This window comes from Chroicocephalus ridibundus, chromosome 1 (assembly GCF_963924245.1).
Source record: "Chroicocephalus ridibundus chromosome 1, bChrRid1.1, whole genome shotgun sequence".
NCBI lineage: Eukaryota > Metazoa > Chordata > Aves > Charadriiformes > Laridae > Chroicocephalus > Chroicocephalus ridibundus.
In genome coordinates this window covers 74,243,808-74,270,051 of record NC_086284.1, presented here as the reverse complement: position 1 = coordinate 74,270,051, position 26,244 = coordinate 74,243,808, and the positions used below count along the sequence as shown (strand labels likewise).

The 26,244-nt window shown below is 38.8% G+C and overlaps 1 protein-coding gene across 9 annotated transcripts in view; it reads right to left on the bottom strand.

The window, feature by feature from the left end:
* The window catches only part of INPP4A (inositol polyphosphate-4-phosphatase type I A), a 126,398-nt gene that overhangs the window by 33,103 nt on the left and 67,051 nt on the right, over positions 1 to 26,244 (bottom strand). For 3 of the 9 annotated variants that reach the window (XM_063339848.1, XM_063339813.1, XM_063339863.1), the window contains exons 3-15: positions 19,289 to 19,351; positions 16,599 to 16,817; positions 15,723 to 15,767; positions 14,116 to 14,234; positions 13,889 to 14,005; positions 12,765 to 12,844; positions 10,344 to 10,455; positions 9,275 to 9,365; positions 8,455 to 8,602; positions 5,626 to 5,756; positions 5,172 to 5,276; positions 4,260 to 4,368; positions 2,540 to 2,554 (exon numbers count right to left, since the gene is read on the bottom strand). In XM_063339848.1, coding sequence (XP_063195918.1) covers positions 2,540 to 2,554; positions 4,260 to 4,368; positions 5,172 to 5,276; positions 5,626 to 5,756; positions 8,455 to 8,602; positions 9,275 to 9,365; positions 10,344 to 10,455; positions 12,765 to 12,844; positions 13,889 to 14,005; positions 14,116 to 14,234; positions 15,723 to 15,767; positions 16,599 to 16,704 — 1,178 coding nt within the window. In that variant the 5' untranslated portion in view covers positions 16,705 to 16,817; positions 19,289 to 19,351. Of the gene's footprint in view, positions 1 to 2,539; positions 2,558 to 4,259; positions 4,369 to 5,171; positions 5,277 to 5,625; positions 5,757 to 8,454; positions 8,603 to 9,274; positions 9,366 to 10,343; positions 10,498 to 12,764; positions 12,845 to 13,888; positions 14,006 to 14,115; positions 14,235 to 15,722; positions 15,768 to 16,598; positions 16,818 to 19,288; positions 19,352 to 26,244 lie in introns of all 9 variants that reach the window. The other 6 variants (XM_063339831.1, XM_063339805.1, XM_063339838.1 and 3 more) reach the window with 3 other exon arrangements.

The following is a 26,244-nucleotide window of genomic DNA, read 5'->3' as shown; positions in this document are numbered from 1 at the left end:
AGCATGCCAGGGAATTAATGGCGGACAACAAAAATTTACCTAAATTAGCAATCAACAGTGAAAGGCCAGTGGGCAATTGCACAGCAGGAACATGATCCTAGAGCCTCCTCTGCCTTTATTGAAAGCATTCAGATGCAGATTTAGTAATGCCTTATGCCAAGGGACTGTGGGCAGAACTAATATACCAGAGGGACAGTTTCGCTGAGGACAATGTGGATGATAGATTTTGCCATCAGAGACAGAACCACTGTTTGCAGAGACAGCTTGCCCCACTCTCCCTTTCCTTACGACACACGTGCTTCACTGAGGCCTGGTTTACAAACCTGTTTTATCACATAGCTACTAGCACCACGAAAAGAAAATCTGTGCTCCTTCTAACACAGAAATGCCACTCAGATCCATAATGCAAACACTGTGATATTATCAAAAAATCCTTCTGCTAGTATATCCCTTTCTCTATTGCAGGTCTGGTTCAAGTCACACCAGAAAAAGCAATCTTATGTTACATAAAAAAACAAAGTATATATCCAGGCTAATTGAAGCACTCTGTCCTTGGTGTAGCTTCTGTTAGAACACACTTACTATACTAAACTAGGACATGATACAACTTTCCCTATTATAAACTCAGCTGTAACAATATAAAGCAATAGCAAATTTTGGCCTTTTCCAAATAGTAAGGGAAATAAACTACACCAATAAAACTTATCATTAAATTGGGATACTGCAGCTCCACTAAGACTGCTTACTTGGCAGTGGAGGAGAATAGTTTATGTCCTCTAAGTTTAGATGTCTACAGAAGTTACTTATCTGGTCCAAGACAGATGCTTGGACTCCCTCTGTAACTACTGGAGACAGAATAGAACTTCTAAAGGGTGATTTAATCATATCTGAGAAGAGTTGTTCACAAAAGCTGCCTTTTAGCTTAGAAAATGACTTTAAGCTGAAGTTGTGCTCTTAGTTAACTACTTGGAATCAACCAATCACTACTTCCTTTGCCAGGCAATATGCTGGTTTTTTCCTCCCAATAGGAAACCTATACAAAGATTAAGCCTTTACATCAGCTCCCGCTATGACAAGTGTGATGCCTGTTCATGACGTGGCATCAAGAATGAGGTGACACCAATTGTATATTATCTAAATTTTATTCACTTTTTCCAGTCATGAATGACTTCAGCATAGTAATAGCACAGAAGAACCTACTGTTTGCACCAATCTCAGCACTGTTTAATGGACACAGCTATGCTGAGAGACTACACAGAGAGGAGTTTCTTTTCCAGGCACAGTTACCTCAGATCACAACCTCCAAGGAGTGTGAATTCCTCTGCTGCCCCTAGAGCAATGCTGTTAATTTCTGCAGTGTGTCTGTGAGGTAAGACTGGAGGGTTGCGTGGGGCATGCTTTAAAATCATTGCCACAAATACCAATTCTTGTCCCTTAACTGATATTAAGGCAAGGGGGGAGCTTAATCCCAGTATCTGTCTGAGCTCCATTATGAAAAAAGATGGAGGATTTGTTTTCAAAGGATACAATGCAGAAGTAATTCTTTGTGTCCCTCTGGTCACCCACCTGAGTGGAGCAAAGAACAACCACTCCCCAGTACTGCTACGTCATACAGCAAATTAATCTCAGCTTTTAGAACTTTCCCTTTACGTGATTTGTGCACTCTATTGACCGGTGATCTTAATGACAATTCCTCTGAGCAATTTCTTTCCACGACAGTGTGATTAACATGCATAAAGATGTTTTTGGCAGGAAAGGCCATGCAACATATTGAAATCTGATTTAGAATTATTTCATTTTTTAATCACAAACATTTGCTGGGATGATCAGGGGGAAAATTTATGGTGTAAAGTTCACATATATTTACTTTCCAAACTGCAATTGCTTTTTCAAATGAACAGCTCTTATTGTACTATATCAGCAAACTGTAAAACATCCTTAAGCTCTGAGTGAATTAGGGGTTCAACCTTTAATATAAATAATTTAGAGCAGAACTTCTGCGCTGTTGAACTATCAATTCATGTTTCCTTTTCATAGCACTGAACAACACAACATGAAGATATATAAACAAAAGTTAAGTGAAAATGCTTAAATGAAGACATGGGTTACAAAAATATAAACCATGCCAATCTATCACCATAAATATTTAAAAATACATAGAGTTATCATAATTATCTTCCACTTCTGGCAGAAAGTTTCTCTCTCCAGGCAGTTTTCACTGGAAATAGCAGAGGAAAAGATATAAAATTCTTGTGTTCTGATCTTCAGCTTTCTAACTTTTATGATCAGAGAGAGCCAGGAAGCTAGCTGTTCATTAAAAACAAACATTGCAGATGAAATTAAATTCATTCACACATCATGTTCTACAAAGCAGATACAATTACTTAGAGCACAATTAGGGATGCCGTGATGCATGACATTAAAAGCCCTGCACGCTTTAAAACACACCAGATTTTTGCCAAAGAAAAGAAAGAAACGAAAAAGAAAACACAAAGAACAGAAACCCTCTCTACATAACTCTCAGAAACAGAAAACTCACCAACACTCCTCATAACTGCTAAAAAAACAAAAAACCAAAATAAAATTAGCAGATTGTTAGCAAATACCAAAGGCAGAAAACAAAACAAAGGATGTTTGGGGAAATAACTTATTTGAGTCATCTTTTCAACATGGCGGGTACATAACAATTAAACTTGTAAGCAAAAAACCACAGACTGCCAGATGCCCATGTGCTGTTCTGGGGAAATGTGGATGTACCAAGCACAATTTTGCCAATGAAAGGAGAAAGAACTGAATGATATCTATGTAACAATGAAACTGAGGAGATGGATCTCAGTTCTACTATACTGGCTTTTATGATAACACAGAAGTACTTAAAAGGAAAGTTATTCTTCTAATGTTGAACTTGCAGTTTTTCATGGACCCAGAAGGAACAGTTCTGTAAAGCTTAGAGGAAAAGTACTGGATAGAAATTAAGCTCGCTGATCAGCTTAGTTATCGGGAGGGGGTGGGGGGAAGAACATGGGACTTTATATATTGCAGGACTGAGGCCCACTTCAGTAGCTAAGCTGACAGAAGGAGGTTATTTCAGAAAGCAATAGTGGTGTCTAAAGAACAGGAAGGGTGAGCCTAGCATACCAGTGCTTCCAGGTTTACAGCCTTCTCTAGTCTCATCCTAGTGCATTCTGTAAGTAAGGAATAATTACACTAGGCATATTTTTGCACTAATGTTTTTATCAGTACATATCTGACTGATGTTCACAGGATGCTGCTATTCACTTCTCCACTGCCAAAATTAATTCTGCAGTTGGCAGAGCCTGGTTCCCACGTCACTCCCTCCTCTCATCAGCTCCAAATCCTACAACCCTTTCTTTGGAAGGGAGTTATCAAAGTCTCCTTTTCCCTGGCTACAATGATTCCTTGTCCTTGTCTCATTGTTCCTTAAATTCTCCATACTGCAGCAAAAGTAACGCAGACCCAGACAGAATTATCTCTTCCTTGGGAGCTGGAGTGGATGCCAGGCTCACATGCCCTTTAGCATATGTGACCTTCACAATTGCTGCCCCTTCCTCCAGTACACATGCTTGCACTTCCAGAGAGGTCACTAGACAGTCCCTGAAGACAGGACTGTGGAGATCAAGTATCCTGTCTTTAGAGCAGAGTGAGGCCAGATTCAGAAGCCAAATCTGCGCATAAACCTTGAGGAAATACAGAAAACCCTCCAGCAATAGTCCCAGAACTAAACCCAAGTCGTCAACAAGAAATCTGCCAATCAGGCATAGCTGTTGTGTACTAAAGAGAGTTAAGCAATATGACGTGGAAGCTATGAGAGGAGTGAAAGTGTCCTGAAAATAATGGGTTGAATGCATAATGGAGTGCAGCTGAGGAGGTTCCACAGACAAATTTCCTAATCAGAAATTAGGATTTAGGCAGAAATTAGGTAGAATCCAAACCCAACACCTAAAATAGCTAAACTAAATCAACCAACAAGTATTCAGGAAAAGTAAAGATTTCTCTAAAAAGACTATTAGAAAGGACCCATCAGTAAACAAAAAATATGTTCATATAAAGGGGAAACTGTTTTCCCTCTCCTTCTTTGGAAAGAAAGAAAAAAAAAAAGGAATAATCTTCACGTTATATAGTAGAACTATTGAATGGAATGCAACAAAAACAGAGAATGGAGTGATTTTCCAAATCACTGAGCATGGACCAGGAGGAAAAGTCATGATAACAGCTGACACAACAACATTTCTACTTACTGTTTCTTTGCCTCTTCAAATTTATGCAGCTTTTTCCGCAAGCCACCTGATTTAAAGCCTTGACAATGAGCTGCTGGTGCTCCTATGGTGACTATGTCGTAGTTCTGATCTGGGATGGACAAAAAGGACTTACAAATGAAAGCGTGTCATCTTTAATGTGGACAAACAATTGTGGAAATTCAAAAACTACTCTGAAAGTAATTTTTGTAAAACTTTGTGCCAATGTTTTGAAGGACATGGAGAAGTGAACTGTCTTAGAGGCCCTAGAAATCCATCAAGTACTTTTGAGGTGAAAGAACGATACTTGAATGCAAGTCCTCTGTTTCTTAAGACTGACAGTGAAAAAGAAGCCTTGAACATTGGTCTTTACACAAAACCTGCCATTACTGGAATCCTTCACATGGATACATGGGAAAAGTTTGTGTCCATTGTTAGTGGGAACTACCGTTAAAAGAAGGGAAAACCTAGATTATTTATGAAGAAACAAGCTTGATGTGAACAAACTGGTGTGATTTTGCATTACCATACCCAATGGTTCCAGAGAAAAAGTGCACAAGCTTAACAACAAAAAACAGTCATAACTTTAGCTATTCTGCTACAACTCAAAATGACTGTAAGGGACACAGCAGCTTAATTCAATATATTCCCTAGTACAAAGGTTGACTTGTGTTACCTTTGTGTACAGTTAACTCTAGAACCTAGTTTTCCCACCTGTAGAACAGTGATAATTATACTCACTCCTCTTCTTTTGCAAAGAGATTTGGAATCCGAGGACAGAAGGTGCTACAAAAATGCCAAGTGGCACTAGTACTACAGAGCAGTAGCTTGCAGAAACTTGGCTAAACAGTTGAGGATGGAAATAAAAAAATGGAAAGAAAAGTAACAGAATAAGGTGAAGAAAGAAACAAATACCTGATCCTCCATCATCCTGGACTCTCATTCTTTGTATATGTAAATTCGTAGGAACAAATTCCAATTTTTTATCAGCTTTCAAACTACTGGCTTTAAATGAAGGACCTGAGAAATGCAGGAGAAAAGTAAGCATAAACCCCCTCTGCTTCTGCTTATGCTAAAACATTCAAGGAGCTTCATTCATAATTTGCTATGTGCTGAAAGTAAAGCAGAGAAAAAAAAATATCTTTCTGTTACTGTTCATAATTGTTCTCTACTTTTAGAGTAAAATAAGAGAATGAATAAAGCAGACAAATATTCCCAGATCATTAGAAAACTCAAAATAAACATTAATAAAGAAATCTAAAAATAGTAATTTTTACTCATCAAACTAAAACATTCTGGTTTCCAAATTTCAGAGAAGCACCAACAATCATGGTTGAGAAGTATCATGTTATTATGAAAGAGAAATCACCTTTATACTGGTGCAGGTCAGTTAGATTTTCCTGATAAGTTAAAATAATTGTTTGGTACTGAGTAACTATTTGTCGACGAAGGCTTTCCCAACAAGGAGACAGTTCTCCCAGTTCTTCTAGTTCACAAACCCTGGGAAGGAAGGAAGAAGAGAGGTGTTTAGTTCCATTGTCCACTGGACCAAGAAGAACAAGTTTCACATTGAATCAATATAGCACCATCCTCAGCTGACACATTCTCAATTCACTCTGGTCTACCTGGTCACCAGACTGAGAATGCTTCCAAACATACATTCCAAAGCACAGCTGTTGAGCTCTACTCCTAGGTACACAGGTTCTTTACAGGCAGAATACACTGTATTCCCTCCAGGAGCCTCAGGTGTTGGTGAAAACCAAAGCCTCCCTCCTTTCTGCAGGAGCTCTCAAGCTATATGATGATTTGCAAATGATGGGCACTGTCATTGTGTCAGGTGACTTGGGACAATGAGGACCTTTTTAGGCCACTCCACTGAACTTTGGTGGCACTCAAATTGAATCAGAACTGTGACAGAGCCTACGTGGGAGATTAGCACCTATCTGACATTAGGTACAAGGAGTATCTGCACTGGCCAGGTATCTACACAACAGTTTAGAAGGCCACACAGGGAAGGTAAGCATTAATAAGGGTTTGGAGAGACAAAAGATGAGACAATAAAACCTTCATCTAAGATTCTGGATTTTAGGCATTCAAGTTTCACTGTCGGTTGAATAAAGGATGACTGGGTACCCCTAGATATGAACAAGAAAACCCCCAGTTTTTCCACTGCACTGGGAAAGACTGCTAGGTTTTCACTCACACATGGCAATCCTGTGTTACATACTGCTCCCCAACAGCGCTGCTAAGAAAATACTCAGTGTATTTCATGTCATGCTTTTATTACTCTCTTCTTGGATTAAGATATTATTTGGAATGAAGAAAGAAGGGAAAAGCAAGTAAGTCAACGCCAGACACAATTCAACAGCACCTTACACCAGAAAAGGTAGAAAAATCACCTGTCAAAAGAATCCAGCAGTTCTTCTTGAAATTCTCTCAATATCCCTAATCCATAGTTTTAATCAATTGTCTGCATATAATTTATGACAGCATTTCACAGAACAATTCCCACTCCACAGTATTTAGGATATTATCAAAAAGAAGTAATTTTCCAAGAAAAACATCAGACCAATTTGCCAGTAGGCAACAGTGAGAACTACGTTTATTGTTGACTTGGAAAAAGACACTTCCAGTTTCACCTTGTGAACTCCTTCTGCATGAGATGTTTTCTGACTACCCTGTCAAACTCCCTGCTCAAAACAAGCCATTCATCTGAGCCCAGGTCTTCCTGAAGTAAATTCGCAGCTTAATACTTCAAGTTTACTTGTTTGTCCCATAGAGCTAACACAGCTACGTGCATGGCATAAATAATTAGGTAGACAAAATATCCCCCCGGTTAGATGTTTCCTTTCAACAAGCTTTGGCTCAGGAGAGCTTTATGTAAGACACAGCAGTTGTGGTTATTCAAGGACGTTTTAAAAGTCATTGGGATGTTAAGACAGAAGCAGCTGTGCTTGTCTAGTTGTCCAGCATTCCTCTGGGCTGCAGCACAGAGAATGGAGAAGAGAGTATTTGGCCAAATCTGAGAGATTCTATGAAAACAAAGTGTGATTGTGTATGTCATTGTGGGTCACCTCAACTGAGCAGAGAGAGAGTCTTTCTCACTAATTACAGAAAAGTCCTATTTACCTTTGAGCAACACAATTCAGAGCATATAAAGTTGTATTAGCAAGCACCTGGGCTGTTATTAACCCGTAACGGTACACAATATGTATCCATCTATCTCTATATAATTTTAGCAAGAGCCTCTGAACATGGCTAACACCTTAAGAAACTTCACCGTCCACAATCTTACAGAAGTAAATTCAGAATAAACCTACAAAATGCTTAACAGATTTCTCTCTCCCTCCCACCTCCTAAAATGAGAAAAAGTCATTACTGTCCTACAGTGTCTCATTTTACTTGCTTTTATTCTGTTTGCATTCCATTCAAAACTACTCTTCTAATTCTCAAAGCCGTCTCTTAACTGAGTGGAGTTAGTGCTCCTACGATCTATCTTTGCTTTGCTTTCATAGCATGGAAGTCAACTGACTTTCAAGGTTCACCTTCAAAGCGATTTGGATTTTTCTTCTCTATCTGCTACTCTAATTACTCATTCTGCTCAGCCGGTTTCTGTGTTGTCTCTGTTCCTTTCTCAAAATTCTCAGCAGCTGAAGTTATTACTGTCATTTATGCTGTCTCATCTACCCAGACATCCCCCCCACCTATGAAAGTTGAGATATGTTTTATTTGTAATTCAACTTAGTTTTTCTCTTTATATTAAAAATAAGCTACGTTTAAAAAACAAAGTGTATTGAAATATATAAATTATTATATATATAAAGTATTCTAATGAGCTGGTCCTAATACAGTCACGCGACTATGGAATAATATATTCTGTGGCTTTATCAGTACTTTTGTGAGAGCAACAGATAACCCCTAAGTGCATCTAACTGCAGTATGATTTTAAGTGTTCACTATGCCAACAGTTCTCTCCCATCAGCACCTTTGTATATTCACGTTAACATACACTCAAGCTCAAACTCTATACTCTGACACGAAATCTTATTCACTGTAGCTGTACAGTCAGCAGCTTGCTGCTTTTACTATTTTTTTCTTCAGTGCCTCTGTGCATTAACACAGATACATTCCTTGGTAAAACTCAGTAACAGCCATATCACTGCTGTATTGCCGTACATGTAAACTGGCCTGAACCCACCTTGCTGCATCTTCTTCTAGAAGAAGCTTCACAAACTGCCTAGGGATGTGCAGCGACAGGATGCTCTCAGCCATCTGCTCCAAGATTCTCAAGTGGTTTCCGTCAGTGGTTGGGAAGCGATACATTCGGCAAATGGCACCACCAAATACTGAAGAATTAAAATCATGTTATTTAAGTGTAAGGTTTGAGTTAAAAGTGTACAAAGTCTCTCCTTTTTTAAAGTAAATGGCTTTGATTATAGTAAATGGCTATGATAATGTGCTTTAACACACTGCTGTAAAGATCGGGTTTAACCAGCCATCAGTCTAGCTTTTCCAAGCATGGTCATTTTGCAATGACCATTCTTCCAATGTGTGCAGGAAAAGCCTCCAAATGAGTTAGAACACTGCTAAGGAAATGAAATACATATTCAACTTTTGAAATACTTTTTTTTTTTAACATACTGCGCATTTTCCTCTCATACAATCATTGCAGGAAAAGCTAACATTTCTTCAAGAATTTTTTTTTTAAAAGCAACTGTTTTCCTCTGCCCCTCCCCTCACACCCCACCATTGCTTAGGAATAGACTAGCAAATTGCATGGAAAACTTTATACTACAGTCAACTTAATGATAAAAGTTTACTTCTGCTATTTTCACTATACAAAATAGTGCAGATGATAAAATAATTTATTCTTGTGTGACACTCAAAGGGCTGCTCAGTCGGCAGCCTGTTCCTATTCAAATGAAACATCTGCCTAAATGCCCTGGGGCCACAGGCAGATAGGAGATTAGCTTCTACTGATGCCTAAAGCTTACTTGTTACTGCCCACAGCAGCTTACCAGATTTCAGTAGTGCATCTTTCCGTAATGAAGCATATTTGGATCGGATTCCTAAAGATTCTGTTAAACTTTCATCAACTGGCAACACAGTCTAAACAAAAACAAAACCCACAAAAAGTAACGAATAAAACCTCAGTGCCAGGGCAATATGCAGTGATGACCTTATGATGCAGACTTGAAAGGAATATTCAACATAACGCATGGTTAAAATAAATATTTCAAATATGTTTACTGTGGACAAAAAATGCTGCAGGCTGAAATAATAAATCCACTTAAACCCTCCAATCTAAGCATTCCTATTTACTTCTACTGCACAGTTCCAAATTCTGTAAACATTTTCATACAGCCCTTCAACTACTTTATGTTAGCACAACTCCAGAGTCCTTAAAGGTACTGCACCAATATGTGGCAGTTACAGGTCTGGCTGGATACTAAGTTATACTAATCCACATTGTCACTGTGATACACAGATACGAGTGCAGTTATCACCAGGCTATTCAGAACATAAGGTTTACAGAATTAAACATATGTCTATAATATAACATACGTCTATAAATATCTGCTCTCAGACAAATATTTGGGGAACGGAAAAAAAAAAAAATATCCAGTATTCAAGTAACATATTCAGTTTCATTAAAATCTTTTAAGTTGCCTGTGAAAATTCTGGAAATTCCCTGAGCATGCCCATTTGCTTAATGCCACCTTCAAACTCACATGTGAACTGGAATACCACATCTCTGTGAAACTCGTTATCAGTGCATCAAGGGCACAGATGCACAGTACCACAAGCCTATTCTGATGAAGGGCATGAGCACCTGAAGCTAAAGCTTAATCACCACAAACTAAAATTTTCCCTAAGACTTTTAACCCCAAAAACGAGCACCAAGGGTTCTGCAAAATACAAGACCGCTTCTCATCATTAGGCTGCTCTTCGCAGTATTTTGAAATTGTAAAGCACTACTAAATATCAAGATTCACAGGAAAGTTGACAGCAGATGTCAACCTAGGTTATTTCAATGCTGGCAATAAATCTGCATTTTTCTGAATTTGATACAATGCTCATACTCACCCTTCCATTAATTGTATCGGGTGACCTTGTCACTGGAGGCCTTTCATCAGTTTTTTCCTCCATTTGCCATCCAATAACTGTAATGTTACCTACACGGTCACTTTCAGCCGACCTGCAACAAACACTCTGCGTTGAGATTTTTTTGGAGGTGGACCTGTTTATCAACAAGGGAACACTTATAAAAGACTATTAATCTTCAAACTCAGTGAACATTTTAAATAGGAAGCTTTTCAACTTCATTTTACATATTTTTATAATGCGTTATTCCAACAGGAAAACATTCCCCTCATTCTGCAGGGATGCTGTACAGCCCTCCTAATTGAAGGCAACCTAAAACTATGCATGTGTTTTCTTACTTCTGTAAAACCAGAAAGAGTTCAGATTTTACAATTAGCCTGTTGTAGGCAAAAGCAGCCTCAGAAAGAAAAGCTGATGCTAAAAAGAAGGATCTTGAAAAGTGGTCCAGGAAGAAGAAGGTGAAGATTCTCAATGGAGGAAAGATCCCTGATGTCACGAAGATCCTGAAGATCAGGGAGCTGCGTGGAAACAAATGCCAGAGATCCCCAGGGACTTGCACGGAACAAACTGACACAACTACCTGTCTCACCTTCCCAGACCAGCAGCCATCTCCCTGCTGGGGAGGGGAGCTGAGACCGTATGAACACGACTGAGGGGGGAGTGAGTGAGTCAGAGAATCAAGTGGGGTAAAAGCTCTAATCTTGATGGTTTTTAAATACACACCAGTACCCAGATCTACCACAGCTGCCATTTATGCTGTCTCACCCATGACACACAGTAATTTTGGCAGAGACTTTATGTTATTATTTTAAAATAGATTCTAAACAGTATTTTAAGATTGTTGTTTACACATAAAAATATGCTGGGACAGCTAAAACAGAAAAAAAAAGTCTCTGGAACAGACAATACTGGGGAGGCCATAGAAATAAGCACAGAAGATGACTACAAGAAAAGGTTTAAGTCCCCAAATCATGCAGCCTATTTATAGACGTTACTCAGCATCCAGGTTACACATCTGACAGGTTACATGACAATGAGAAGACATGTATGTATTCACACACATTGATAATCAGAATATATCTGATATCAAAACAAGAGAGTTTAATAAAGTCCATTTTCAAGTCATGAAAGAATACACCTAACAGAATAGCCATGCCTAACACAGAACGATGAAACTCCTGCCATCACATTCCTCCTCTTCTTTATCTCCCTCAAAACACCCTCATCTTCACACCTATGATAAATTATACTACTTTACCCACCACCAATATCAATCTTTTGGTGCCTTTTCTGACTCATTTCCCTCATCTGCTCCCCATTGTTAAATCATGTAAATTTTTTCTTTACAAAACATTGTGGAAGAGCCAAAAACCTTACCCACCTCTTCTCTTAGTGTGAAAAGCTTTGTCCATGTTTTATTAGTTGTGTCTGGGCTAAGAAATTGCTGCAAGTTTACCACAGTCACTGTTTCCAGTGCTGATTATGCTGATACTACCAACACCATGTTCCTCAGTCTCTCCGATTATGCTTACTCCTTCAACTGACTTCCCCTTGCCTTCTCCGACAGGAACGCCTGTCCTACTTTCAACACATACTACTGCAATGTGCATTTACACATCAGACCTGTCTTTCCTTCATCTCACTTTGCTTTCTTCATTCTTCCCCAACCCTCTACTTAACTTTGCCCTCTACTTAACTTTGTCTCACACTGGCGTTCAAGAGAGTGATTTGATTCCTATGATTAGAACTACTACCTTCAGGATTGACATTAGACTCACACTCTCTTTTTCATTCCCTTCAGAGTCACATTCCTTCCATGAAAGTTTCTAATATGAATTAAACTAGAAAATTACATCAATCAATGTTGCTGTCACTCCTCCTATTCCTAGTGCATTATATTGATAAATACACTATTTCGCAACAAATGCACAATTTAGCAACAGATAGGTGTTGAACTAGTAAATAGAGCCTAAATTTATCTAAGCCAAGGTATTCCAAATAGCTAAGATAATGGTCTGTTTCAATTGGTTTCATTTACCCCATCACAGGCTCTTTACACATCAGCACAGTTAAAAATACTCTATTTTGCCACCTCACAGACACATACGCTGAGGTGAAAGGATGAAATGCACAAAAATGAAATGGGTCTTGACAATACTTTCTTGACTTGTAGAACTAGAACCAATGTCTAATATTATTCATCACTTTGGAAAGGTCTTGTTCTACATGTTTTAGTTATCACACAATATAAAATATTTTTTTCGTTAACAGTGGCCTGGAACGAGAAAACAAACCAAACAAACAAAAGGTTTTCATCACACCTCACAGGCAGTTTTCATCACATCTTAAGCATGCTTTCAGGAATTGAGAATTAATTCCTAAATGGAAAAGAATATTACAAACCTTAGTGTTAAGTGCAACCTGTGATTCTTGTCCTGAAGAAGTTCTTTTACAGTGAACATCCCAGAACCCAACAAATACATCTGAAAGAAGATGAGTACCAGAATTGTAATTATTTACCTTTAGAATAAACACAGGCTTTGTCCACAGCACTTAAGCCCAAAATACAGTTATCACGCACAGAAGTCTGAGAACAACAATATAATTACATATGCCTATACATAACTAATTAAAAACCCTTTAAAATTTAACAAATTTGGTAATTTATGAAAAATCTTTTTCCTACTGGAGGACAATAAACATTTTTCTTTCTCTAGGATTTGAGTGGAGGCACCTCAATATATACAAGCTTAGGCCTAGCAATACAGGAACATTGAAAGCAATGACTGGATGGGGCTCAGACTGACTAGGTCAACACTTCATAGTCCCTCCCTGACCCAAACTTGGCTCCTCCTGAAAAACTTACCTCCTCCGGAGATATTCCTTCTCCCTAGAGCCTCCCCATGAAGCACTGTACAGAGAGGGACAGCTCTACTGCCCCTGAGGAAGCCATCGAAAAGCAGGCCTGTGGGGCCTGAAACAGTATTCTGGGCAACAGCATGAGAATAAATGGCCTGAGCTGCCCACAGATCCAAGCAGTTACATGGAAGGGCTGGCACTTAAACTTTTTTCAGTAAGGGAACAAATCTTACCCCTGAACAAAATCACTAAGGTGTCAGGGTAAGGCAATTTCTGGAATTTAGCAGCTCTGTTGAAAAGGACTGTTTCATTATGGACCCAATGGGCCCAACATTTTGGCACAGGTTAGAGGCCTGAGTTAGGGGGTATTGGATCCCATTCGTTATCTAGTTCAGTAAAGAGGTCCACAGCACAAGCGAACAAGTGACAGGACCTCTTAATTTAAATCAACAGTTCCCAAACGTGTCGCAGACAAGCCTTATTTGAGAAAACTGGCAATGCTTCCCAGCGTGCCAAGTCCATCTCATGGCATTTGCCCTTCCTTCCCTACCCATCTTGCCTTCTTTAGTATCAACGCTGCTACGCCTTTGCTTTCTTCCACAGAAGTTACTAGTTTTATCTCCTTGCTCCACACCGACTGGGCAGGCAACAGAATAAAGAAAACTTACTGTTCCCTGAGATCTATCTTTGACGTCATACACGGAGAGTTTGATTTGTGTCATTTGATTGATAAGAGAGTCTTGGAAAAAGGCAATGCTGCTTAGAAAGATAGGATTACTTGTTCCCTAAAATCATAAACAAAAAAGGCAAAAATTAATGCAAGGTGGTATTTGTTAGGAGGAAATGCTTCCTGAGTTAGCTTCAATTTTAAATCTGATCCGTGAGTACCTCTTACCTCAATAATTTCTGTCTGTGCATGCTTCGTCCAGAATGCCTGAGGAGGTGTAGTTACACTCACTGCTACAAAACTATTTGGTTTTCGATCTAGCGATGGAGTTAGCAGCTCACTGCAAGCTTTAGGTATGCAATAGATAAAGAAATTTAGACTCAGGATCTTTTTCATATTGCTGTAAGACTACATTTTTATAAAAGCATATTACATAACCCGAGCAATAAAGCCATGAAGGGCCTAATATTCATTCTACCACCACACTATAGAGGCAGATATCACTCACCTTTGTGCATGCAAACAGTAACTGTGCAATCAGATCAGTCTGGCTCCAAGCTGTCGAGCTGTAATTTAAACTTCTTCACTACAAACACCTGCCTATCTACTCCCCTGCCACTGCTCATTAGAACAGTGTACATGCATAGGTTTTCCTCTGGGAATCTCCTGAGCGCGGCTGCATTTGATTTGAAGTCATGCTCCATTAAGCCCATTACCAAACGGCATTTTGCCATGGAGAACCAATAGAAGTGCTTGAACATCGACCAAACAGCACTACTATGAGAACTAGCTTGTAATTGTAAAAGAACAGCAATTTAGTTCCTCTAAAATGTTATTGTGAGTTTAACTGCTGGGAAGGGACTATGGCGAGTGGGAAACAACTACCAAAAATTTCAGTGAGTGACTATACACAATTACATTAAACTTCAGAGCCAAATTCTACCTAGCAAGATACAGGTCACTACATTGTTGCCTGACTCTGCTTCAGCTAGATGCAGAAAGTTAATTCTGAAACTTACCTGGGCAAGCAAAATGTTTAAATGTACATTAAATAGCTTTGCACTTCCAGATATTTTTAATTTATCCGAAAATATTTAAAGCATCTTATGCAGCTTTGAGGAGTTCTTGTTAAGATTATTATTCATAATAGAATTACATACATCTGATAAAATTTTCTGATTTTTTATTTCAAACATGCTGTTAAGAGCGTAACCTTCCAAACATTAGTCCACTGTTAAGACAAGAAAACCATGCTGCAGTTGAAAACGCGGACTGAATTTTCACAAAGGAAATATTTTTCACTTATTCTTCAAGTGAGGTTAGTCATTGCACAAGCTTCTTGACCAAATTTAACATCTCAGAAATTAGGTCACTTCTGCATCTCATATTATCACTTGACAGCAAAGACCACAGGAAAGAAGGTATGTATAATAGTTGGTAACTTAGAAAATATTCTGTCCTAAAATGGTATTTTCAGCAAATCTTCAGTTTGCTTGAAGACCTGAACTGCTGATATACGAGACTGAAGACAGTTTCACTGCATCTTCACATAAAATAAACATTTAACAATAACACTCCCATAGCAGACATTTAAAATTTTATAGGACAGGTGTTTTAATTACAGACTTTTAAAAACATAACAAAATCAAATTGCTGTCTGCTTATCAAAAGATACTGTACAAGCAGCAAGAAAACTTTACCACATCTCCATGAAAACTGAAGCAAAGTTTCAATCCTTACTATATGAAAGGAATTTCAAAATCAACAATTAAAAAACCACACATATACTCAAGAGCATGTATCGCCAAAATTAGCATAAAAATCACCAAGCCTACCTAAACTGAACTCTAAAATAGGCTCATCTGGATCCTGAATGTTTCCTGTAAATCAGAAAAATTAACACAAGATTAGCCAAACATTGCTGTCACATGAATCCCTTCCTGAAGTTGCAGTCATATAGAGAAAGAAATTAAATTTTATAGAAAAAAAAATAATTTTAATTTAAGGAGCTATGACTGGTATTTAAAAGATTTATTAGCTAATATTTGGTATCTAAAAATGATTTGAAAAACCTGAGATGATCTCATTGTATAAACACGTTAAAATATGTAAAACTACGCAAGATTATATGGAATATGGGAATATAAAATGCCAAATCTCAGTAGAAAACAACAGGATTAAATCCACTTAGTGTCTGAGCCACTATTAACTCCAAATTACTAAATCAGATGTATCTCCTCTGTGATCAGCAAATAGGGAGAAGTTTGAAAGTACCCATCTCTCTCACTAATCAAAGAAAAGCCTCTGCGGGTTACAATCCCAATTTACTCACCATTAAAGATGAGAGAGATAATTCTCAGCTCCCTGAACCCTCTTGAAAATTTTATACAATGTCAAATAAGGAGGTTGCCAAGACTCTTCCTGGACCTTGACATTCTTTTGTTGTTTTCTCCCCCTGCTTCTTACTTTTGACTGATAAACATAACTGCACAAACTCTAGTTTAATTTTTTTCTTCCCTCTCCAATTTTAATGTTTTGTCTATTTTAAAAATTGTAAGTTTAAAATTTTTTAATTCTTTAGTGTAATTCCTTTATCTCATTCCCTCCAGGTAACCAGACACACATAAATCTTCTGGCAATTAAAAGAAAAAAATCAATATTAGTGCAAGGTAGATTCTGAAAGTAGCAACAGCTGACATGAAGGTACATACCTGCTAGAGAAAGGCCTAGCATGTCAGAGGTGACATCAATGGTGGAGGCCCGTTGCACGGTGCGGGATTTTGCACCATGGCGTGGACTGTGTTCTCTTGCTGTCATTTTGTCATGAAGAACCCTTCTTTTCTTGCTGCTTGGCTTTACTGATGTTTGTCTTACAGAGTAGCAGAATGTAGCAGGTTGTCTCCAACTGCTATTCCTCTAACATTACCATGCTAAACAATAAAGAGAGCAAAAACATACATCAAAATTTCAGGTTGCTATCAGCTACTGTTCTTTTTAACAGCAGCAAACCTACTGTCATAAAATTGCCTCAGGTCATTCAAATAAAACGCTCAAAGCAGATCCAATGCACAGTAACTCAATTTGCATGTACATCTGTAGCATTTTACTGCAAATTGTTGAAGACTGTACCACATGCAAGAACGGCTCTTCTGTCAGAGAATGGGGGTTGAGAGAGACTCGTTAACAGACCACCTGCTCTTCTCCTTTGTCTACGTTATTAAACCAGCCTTAATGAAGTTTCCTGGTTTTCATAATCCCTGGGGAGCACAAGTAAATTTGTCAGATGGGGCCTCTGTCTGCAGAGGTAGGACAAGGGATAAGGACAAAGGGACAATGGGTTGGCAGAACGCAGAACAAAGGGCAAGAAATGTTGTTAGTGTCAGCACATTGTGTCATTCCAGGCTCTACTGCCATCAGAAAGGGATGTTGAAAACTGTAAATAAAACACACTGGGCCAGAGCGAGGCTGAAATTATGGGAGGATGTTGTTAAAAAAAAAGGAAAGGGGATGCCTGCTGCTGTGGCACATGGCAGTGCCCCTGCTTTTCCTTCACCCTGCACTTTATTGGTCTACAGATATCCATGACAGTTGTTCTTTCCCTCACAATGCCTATGAAGTGAAACATTATGGTAGGAAAGAAGCACACAGCCTACAGAAAATTTGGTTACGTAGTTAAATGTGGTGCTTTTGGTTTGGCTGATAAATTTGAATGTTCCTTCCATCAGCCACATTAGCACTGCAGTTATTGAACTTTTGTATTCATTTCATACTATTATGACAAACTCCATTCATTTAGGAAGTGAGATTAGGAGTAAAATCTGATAAAACTGGAAGGTAGTAATATGGTGACTAATACCTTTACAGCAGCTCCTCATTCATTTTACAAAACATTTGAACCATGCTGCATAATGGGAGCATATTTTTTTTCCTTTTAGGTTGATGGACCTAACAACGGGCAAGATGTGTTCCAATTAAATAAAGCACCTAGGATTTACTTGTGTTTTAAACAGGCATTTTAAAACTGTCTGAAGGCCTTCAAAGGAACATTCAACCTGCCTAACTTAAGTCTCTGAATTTCACTAGTCAGCATCTCCCTCTGGAGGATTTCAAAAGAATCTCCCTCTCTCCACAGGGAACTCAAGCATCTTCTTAACTAGCACTGGTTCACTGGACATCTAAAATTCAGATGCAAATTAAGCATCTAAGACAACTGAATTAAACACAATCCTGGCCATCTACATGAGCTTAGGAATGAGCTTTTAAATGGAGAGCTCATTCTAGGGAGGAAGGAATTTGAGCCGTTTCCACCAGATGGGCCAGTCTGTTGCCACTTAGAAGTAATAATTTGTCTCAGTGATTCAACTCAGGTTTATACATTATAATGTCATAAGCCAATTCCAAACAGGAAAAAGGGGAATGCTTGAGTGGAAGAAGCAGAATTTGAAAGCTCTGAACATCCTATCCCCAAAAGCTTTGAAACTTAGTGACAGCATATAAAACAACATCCTGTTTATAGATAGAATTTATGAGAGCAAAAAATTAGAGCAGGCAGTTTTCCAATTCATACAGAATCACGGAATAGTTGAGGTTGGAAGGGATCTCTGGAGTTCATCTAATCCGATCCCCCTGCTCAAAAGCAGGGTCACCTAGAGCAAGTTGCGCAGGACCGTTTCCAGTTGGTTTTGGACAAGAATTGACCTCTCTGGCCATAACCTCTTCGGCTAACCTGGTTGTTCCAAAGTTTGATCACCACAGTAAAAAAGCTTTTTTTTTTTCCCCTTCCCTTTTTCTTTTTTTTAATGTTTAAGTGGTTAAGTGGCTAGTGAAACACCAGTATTTCTCAAATAGTACTAAATGTCCTAAGATTTGGTCAAATAAAACTTCCATCAAAATTCTCTGCCAGTTTCCAAGTCTTTCCATTCTGTTTTTTTCCCCTTCTTTCAGCAATAGGTTTTCCTTGGTTTGTTCTTTAGGTAACGTGACGTTTAATGGTTTGTAAGTCCGTTAAACCTAAATGCCTAATGAAACAGAACTACAAAATGTGCTTGCAGAGATTTAAACAGGATGCCATAGCCTCTTCCCCCAAATCCTACAAATACCTTATTAGAGAATAACTAACATGTTCACATAGGTACAGGTCAGGCAGCAGTTAGGTTAAAGACTCCAGTTGTTTTTCACCTAAAATCTCTGTAGTTGCTGACATCCTTAAAAAGGGTCAATCCTTGAGAAGTTAAAATAGGGACGGGTATTTTCTTTGTTTTGAAAATATTTCTATTTAAATATTACTCAGTGTAATAATTATCCAAGTCTCTCTCTAAGTTCTCAACTATTCGTTTAAATTGCAACATTAATTTCTCACCTAATGATACATTTTTAACTTACTGACACTGATCATACTTACAGAGGGCTCTTTTCCTCATGTGTGGAGGGATTTTGCATATCATAACATCAGTTAAGTCCACATCTAAAAAATTAACAAAATAATCAGCATAAATAATCAATCTTTTTGCATAGCAGAAATCACAACCAACAAGCAGGTACCATTCCCAGATTAATTGTAAATTTAACTTCTGATTACTAGTTCTCACACTAAAGTTTACCGAAACTAGAAAAAGAGTATGATCCTCTGCTGGACCTCACCCAGCGGTAGTCATAGCAACAGCCAGTTAGAGCAGGAGCACAAAGAAATAAGCTTAGGCTGAAAAGGACTGACTTCAGGTCAGCATTTACTGAGTGGGTAGAATAATTGTAAGAAACATATAAATGTGTTTACTGAAAGGACTGGTGCTATTAAGAAAAAGGAATGTATATGATATGTTTAGTATGAGACAGCATTTGTTACTATGCTTGTTTTTCTATAGTTAAACTTTCATAATTTTGCTGTTTGGAAGAGTTTTAATTGCCACTGTCAGGAGAAAAGATCCTGTATCAAAACACAGAAGTTCAAAAGATCAGGATGCAGGGTTCTTTCTCCATTGGTTGAAATTACTGTGTGAGGTAGGCTTCTATGAACAGCTAGCAATGAGCATACAGGAAAAGTGACTTTATTTTTAAATCTACATGTTAACTGAAGGTTTGTATTTGCTGGTGGTACCATCTCATTCAAGTACAAAACTGCATTAATAGGTTATGCCTTTTAAGAACTCCCATGTATGCCATACTACAATAAAAGAGATGGGAAAGTCCAGCCTGAGCTTTTCGATTTAATTGCCAGCCCTACCAATTACCCAAGACTGCTTTAAGAACATAGGTATGAGCTCTTACCACATATGGAAAGGGTTTTATCTCACCTAAACTGCATAGAAGGCAGGTATGTGATCTCAACTCACTGCCCAGGTTCTCTATATAGTCAATGGTGAGACAGGCAGTTTCAGAGAATGAATCACCATTTTCCAAGGTAGGTGGGATGAATCACCCCATGAAGATACCTCTCTCTCTCTCTAATTATAGAAAGAATTTAAACGACTAGCTTAGACCTGATGCTGCAGCTGGGTAAACTGGATCTCTCTCACAGTTGTGCTAGCTCAGGCAGGGATGACTTCCCTCTCTTCACAGCATAGCCTGAGAGACCCAAACGACAGGTGCTCTGATCACCCTCTTGAATTACAACCATTTCAATCATTACAACTTTATGATCATGTTTTTGATAGAAATCAATTAAAGGTAGTATTAACACACCAAATAGTTTCCTTAGACGGTACAAAAGACTGGTACCACTCCTAGAGGAGAATCCCAAAGGCTGATGTAATTCAAGTCCAAGCAAACCCCATTTTGAAGAAGGCACATACACCTATGCATAGCCTTTGGCTTTGCCCTTACTAATACTGCAGACAGATTTTGGACCTGCAACATGGCTAGGTTTCCAACTAACATCCTATTAACTGTATCATTATGGACAAAATAACGAAAAGGATAAAATACCAGAATATGGTAAGTTATGACTACCTTGCCTTCCATGTAAGAGTACCATCTCTAGTATAACGAGCATACAGACTTTTTCTTTTTTTTTTTTTTTTACCTCCAACCATAGAAAACCGTGGTAGTGAAACAAGATTTGCCATGCTGGCTCAAGACCAATCTTTCATCAATTCCAGCATCCCATCACCAACAGCTGTTTCAAAGAAGACACAAGGAACTTTAAGGACCATGCTTCAGGATATGAGGTGAAGTTCTGGACCAACCCTATCACTCATGGGTGCAGAGGCTGCCCAAGAGCAGAACGTAAGCTTGAAGGACAGCGGCTCCCAGTGAAAACCTGCAGAGACCGACACTGAGTAAGAGCTATTTTTTTTAAAGTCTCATTCTTCTGTACTTCACTCTTCTGTCTCATTTAAAGAATGTCCTGAATCTCACACAGATCACAATGGGAAAACTCAGAGCCATGAGCTTGACACCTTGATTCAGATTCTTTCTTCTGACCAAACTCGTGGGGGTTACAGCACAGACTACACCTACTGCAGATCCATTGGCTGACAAAAGTTTCATTCCCCTTTAGCTACCCTGTGATCTAGGACATCCCACTTACCACACCCCTTGGGAAGGCAAAAGAAAGTAAGTGGTGCCAGCATCCATAATGGACCTTTGCCTCTAACTGAAATTACTTCCCCACCAAGAACGCGCTTGGCAGGTGCTAGTCCATAAACTCCATAAAGGAGCTGTATTTCCCCCTCTCAATCTGCCCCTTAAGTCTAGGTTCTCCTCACAAGCTGGTTCAATGTCCCCCTCTCCCACTGACCAGAATCTTGATTACCAAGGACAAAACAATAAGTTTTCCCTGAAGAGTGTTCTTGTCCCTCTCTGAAGCCTTCTTCAGAATTATGAGCAAGTGGGTGACCTCAGCAAGAGCAGGGGAAAGTCTTCCACAATAAAATGAAATAAACTACCACAAGATATAATGAATGTATTTGTGCAGCCTGGAAATCCCGAAATGCAACCTTTCAGTGATATTTAGATAAAAGGCCATTTCAGCAGCAGAAAGTAGCTTGCTTTCTCTTTGCTTTCCTGTCCACCCTCTCCCACTTAGTTACAGACAAATCTGTAAGTCACAAACTTTTTTCTTGATCCTTCCCTGCTATGAACTTCATCAAACTCAATTAATCTAAAACCCTAATTTTACCTCTTAATATATTTGAGTACTTTTAATAGAAAACTGCAATTTAGGCCAGTTAGTTCTTATTGCAAATTAAGACTATTTGTCCATATTCACAACTGAAATACAATTAACATTCTTAATTTAATGAGATATTGTTTTAATTTCACTTGTCATCACAACACTTCAGTACTCCTTCTATAAGCACAAAAATATGGACACCCACAGATGGAAGTAAGCATTTGTAACACACACGTTTGCTAACTAAAAAGGAAAAAGCACAGCTCTGTTCTACTTTGCGTAACAGCTTTTATCAAGTTGAGTACAGCACAAAGCCATGGAAAATTATGAGTCTTGCTACAGAGCAGTCCAACCCTCTCAGCCTCCTCCGTTGTTTTACCAACAGAAACTGAAACATCTTACAAATGATCTTTACCCTAAATTAACCTTTACCCTCTTCCAAAGAAAAGTGCTGGGTACACCATGGTGAAGTTTCCTGTGCATGGGATGACTTCTTTCATGACCAGGGGTTCTCACACTACCTATACAGGCATGGAAAAGCCCATAAGAACAGGAGACATATTTTCCGTTGAGAAGTTCGGACTGGAAACACATTTCTGAATTTGATAGTCCTTTGGACACCCTCCTAAAGCCTGCCTCTTCTAAAGCAGTCTTTCATCATAACCATGCTGCTCACGATGCAGAAACAGCATTGTTCTGACTGGAAAAAAGAGCTTAACCCCCTCTCTGAGCTCCTCCTCCTGCTGTAGGAGAGGGTGGGGTAGGTGAACAAAGGCAGAAAAAAACCCAAAAAAATCCCCAAGAGTTTATGACCTGAAATGGAGATGAACCAGGAACACCTTAACATTTGCTAAAGATTTCACATTGCTGTTGATTACAGACAGATGGTAGTAAAATATCCTCCAACATACAGGCAATGAGAGAGGGGTACCACGGAAGACACAGAGGGATAAAAGCACTGAAACTGGATCTGTAATCAGAAGTTTCGGTCGAGCTTGGATTACAACAAAAAGTCTAGGGAACTATCCAATCTATCTGCCTATAATACTCATCCACTTCACAGACTGATGTAGCACTAATTAAAGCTAGTGTATTCTGGTCGAAACAACCCAGGAATAACAGGCTACTGTTAGCACTGTCTTCCATGTGTTTGATGGGATCACACATTCTCCTCTGAAACCACTGAGCTTCACCTATGCAACAGGATTGCACTCCAGGATCACAGTCTAAACATTTGTTTACTTTCCTGACACTGCGTTTTCCCACATGGGTTAACATTAAGATCACGCTGTCAGATATAATGGGGGGGGGAGTGTGCTGCTTCAGTGTCTTGCCAGTTTCTGAATATTTTCCTTGACAATCTATTTAGACAGCACGCAGACCCCACTTTGCTGTCAAAGACTTCCAAGTCATCCAGAAAACCCTGTCTAGATTCCTAGAATCTGGGAAAAAGACCCACAACATTTGGTTTGCTTTCTTGCCCAAGTTGTGAGGAGAAACTATGGAGTTTCACACAGGGTTCTCCACCAGTCAGATAAAGTCAGATGTGAGCTGAGATGACAGCTGAAAGGGAGTAGGGCTGGTAGATGTGAGGAAGGATGGATTGCTGAACTACTTCTCAAGAAGTGGTAGAACTCAGGACTAAACGAAGCAAAAGATATTGCTCGTCAGCTGTCAGCCATTAGCTATGCCTCAAGACAGACAGTGAAAGAAGAAATAAACCTATTTCTGAGTGGGCCTTGAGCAAGACACAGGTTTCATATACTCAAAAATGCTTATACATTTAGAAATTATTCAGGAACACAAGCACTGGGAAGGAGCAAGAGGAGACTCAAGGATGACTAAAGGGACTGCATTATCCTGTGTTTGCATTGTCCAATGCAGCAGGCGTGCTCCAGGCTGGTGGATTGCACACGTGCTATCCCAGTTTCCCCATATCTCATATCCCAGTTTCCCCATATCCCCATATCTCCCTCCCATATGCACACACAAACACATACACATCCTCCCTGCCCTTCACAACAGAGTCACAGCAGCCGTATTCTGACCAAGGCCAATGAGAAGGGGAAGTGAGAAATGAAGTGACAAGAGTGTGAGATACACTAATTTGTCCAAGCTTTTCTGCAATAGGCAAGGAACTGCTACAAACACGTCTCTTTCAGAAAAGGAAGCCACAATTTTATTTCCCAAGAAAGCCAGAAAACATTAAAAAGTATTCTTTCAGAGGTCTCATAATGTTACCATCTGCTCATTGCAAGTCACAAGGAAGGACACTACTGATGTTCTTCAGAAAAAACAGGCTAAGACAGTAACTTCAGAGAAACCAACATTTCTACACTTCAACATCAATAACAATAGTTTATTTTTAGTGACTGTGCTGATGACAATTATCAGCAGTAGACAGCACATCTAGAATTTAGGTAAGAAAAAAGAAATTGGAAGATGTCAGCAAGGCCCAGTTAATAGTTCATAGAAAGCTGTAATTGCACCAGGAACATAATTGACCCTGCTGACCAACATGCTCACTAATGTGTTACCTGGATTTTAACAGAAGGTACACTTCACCACATTTGCAAAAAGCAAAGTCCACATCAAGTATAAACTGAACTGTTGCTAATAGGATCTGACAATATCATTTACTAAATGGATTCTTAGCTGGTAGCAGAGCTAATGAAGCACAACCGTGTGGGAAAGATTACATGTATTGACAGACATGGGTCACTTTAAAACATAATGGAAAAATATTTGGAATATATTGAAACTTGTCATATTTGGTTGCTGAATTTAGAAGGCTTAAATCAGTAGCACAAAACTGGAATAAATAAAGTATGTGACCTACAAAAAAAATAGATCATAAGTGGCTTGTGTGTCATTGAAGTGACTTCATAAGAGGAAATCACACCAAATATCACTGAAATATTTCTATGAGTTTGATTACAAATCATTCTCCAATGTAGGATCGGCAGACTCCTATTAGAATATCATATTTCAACAATTGTCTCCTACTTGTGAAAATTCCCCTGAGGTTTCCCAGCTTTGACTATCAGCGTTACTGAAATACTATATTCTTTGTTGAGGTGTGATTGAACAAAGGAGCTATTATAGAAAATAAATTTCTTGTAGTCAATATTATGATGCTAGCTATAAGACAGAAAACACAGAGATAGAATAAAGTTTGGAAAGAGTTACTAAAGGTTACTACAACTCCGATTGTTTTAATGTGTAAAATGAGCAAATATATGAACAGCCATGAACAAATAAAAATGTTGCAAGTACTTACTTAGAAGGTTCATGTCTCCTCACTCCAATATATTACAGATTAAAGTGGTCTGTTCAGACAGAGAAGGTAGGAAGTACTTGTATAGCTGCAGTATGCGTTGTGCAACACTTTATTCTGCTATAACAACTTTCTTTCACTCTCATCTACTAACAGACCAAATGTAATAAACATTTCAGTCCAAAATTCAGACAAAAATTAAGACTCCTATAGGGTATGGCCATGGATTTCTTGAGTCCAGGGCTTTTAAAAACAATTTTCAAATAATTGTAACCACAATGTACTGGTTTGCTTTCAGCAACTAGTACTGATCAATCTTTAGAATTGACGTATGTTAGTGGGCTTCAAAAGTTTATTTTAAAAAATGAGTGCGGCAGGGATGATAGCAACGATCACAGAAAGATATAAACACTATGCAAGGACAAAGGGCATATATTAGTGCTGAGTTCCTTCCAGCACTCAGTGCTCAAAAATATGAGCTTAAATGTCAGAGTTTTGTCAATTCTCCAGGCACTAACATGCCTTACAAAACTGGTGTGTTACTACAGGCCAAGTTTATCTGAACCTCACTATTTTTAAAAGCAAATTTTGCATGGATACAGAAAAGCCTGAAAATGTGAAGGATGCATCCCAAATTACTTTCCGTTCTTAGAGTTCATGACTAACTCACTCCCATGACTGATATATTTGACTCAATTTTTACATGCTGAAGGCAAGCAACAGTGACGTCGGCTTCTCCTGATAACTCTTAGTGCCTCCCACCACACCTTATCAGAAATTCATAAGCATGCTGCTTACCTCAGTAGTCAAACCTCCAAGGCAAGGCGGCAGAGATGATGTTTCTGCCCACAGCTACCTGTCTTACTCTTTTGGCCCAGACGAGAACAGCTACCTGCATTTCATCCACACAAGTTTATAGCCCACCATCTCATCAAAGCCACTTTCAGCAACAGTTTAAACTTAAGATACT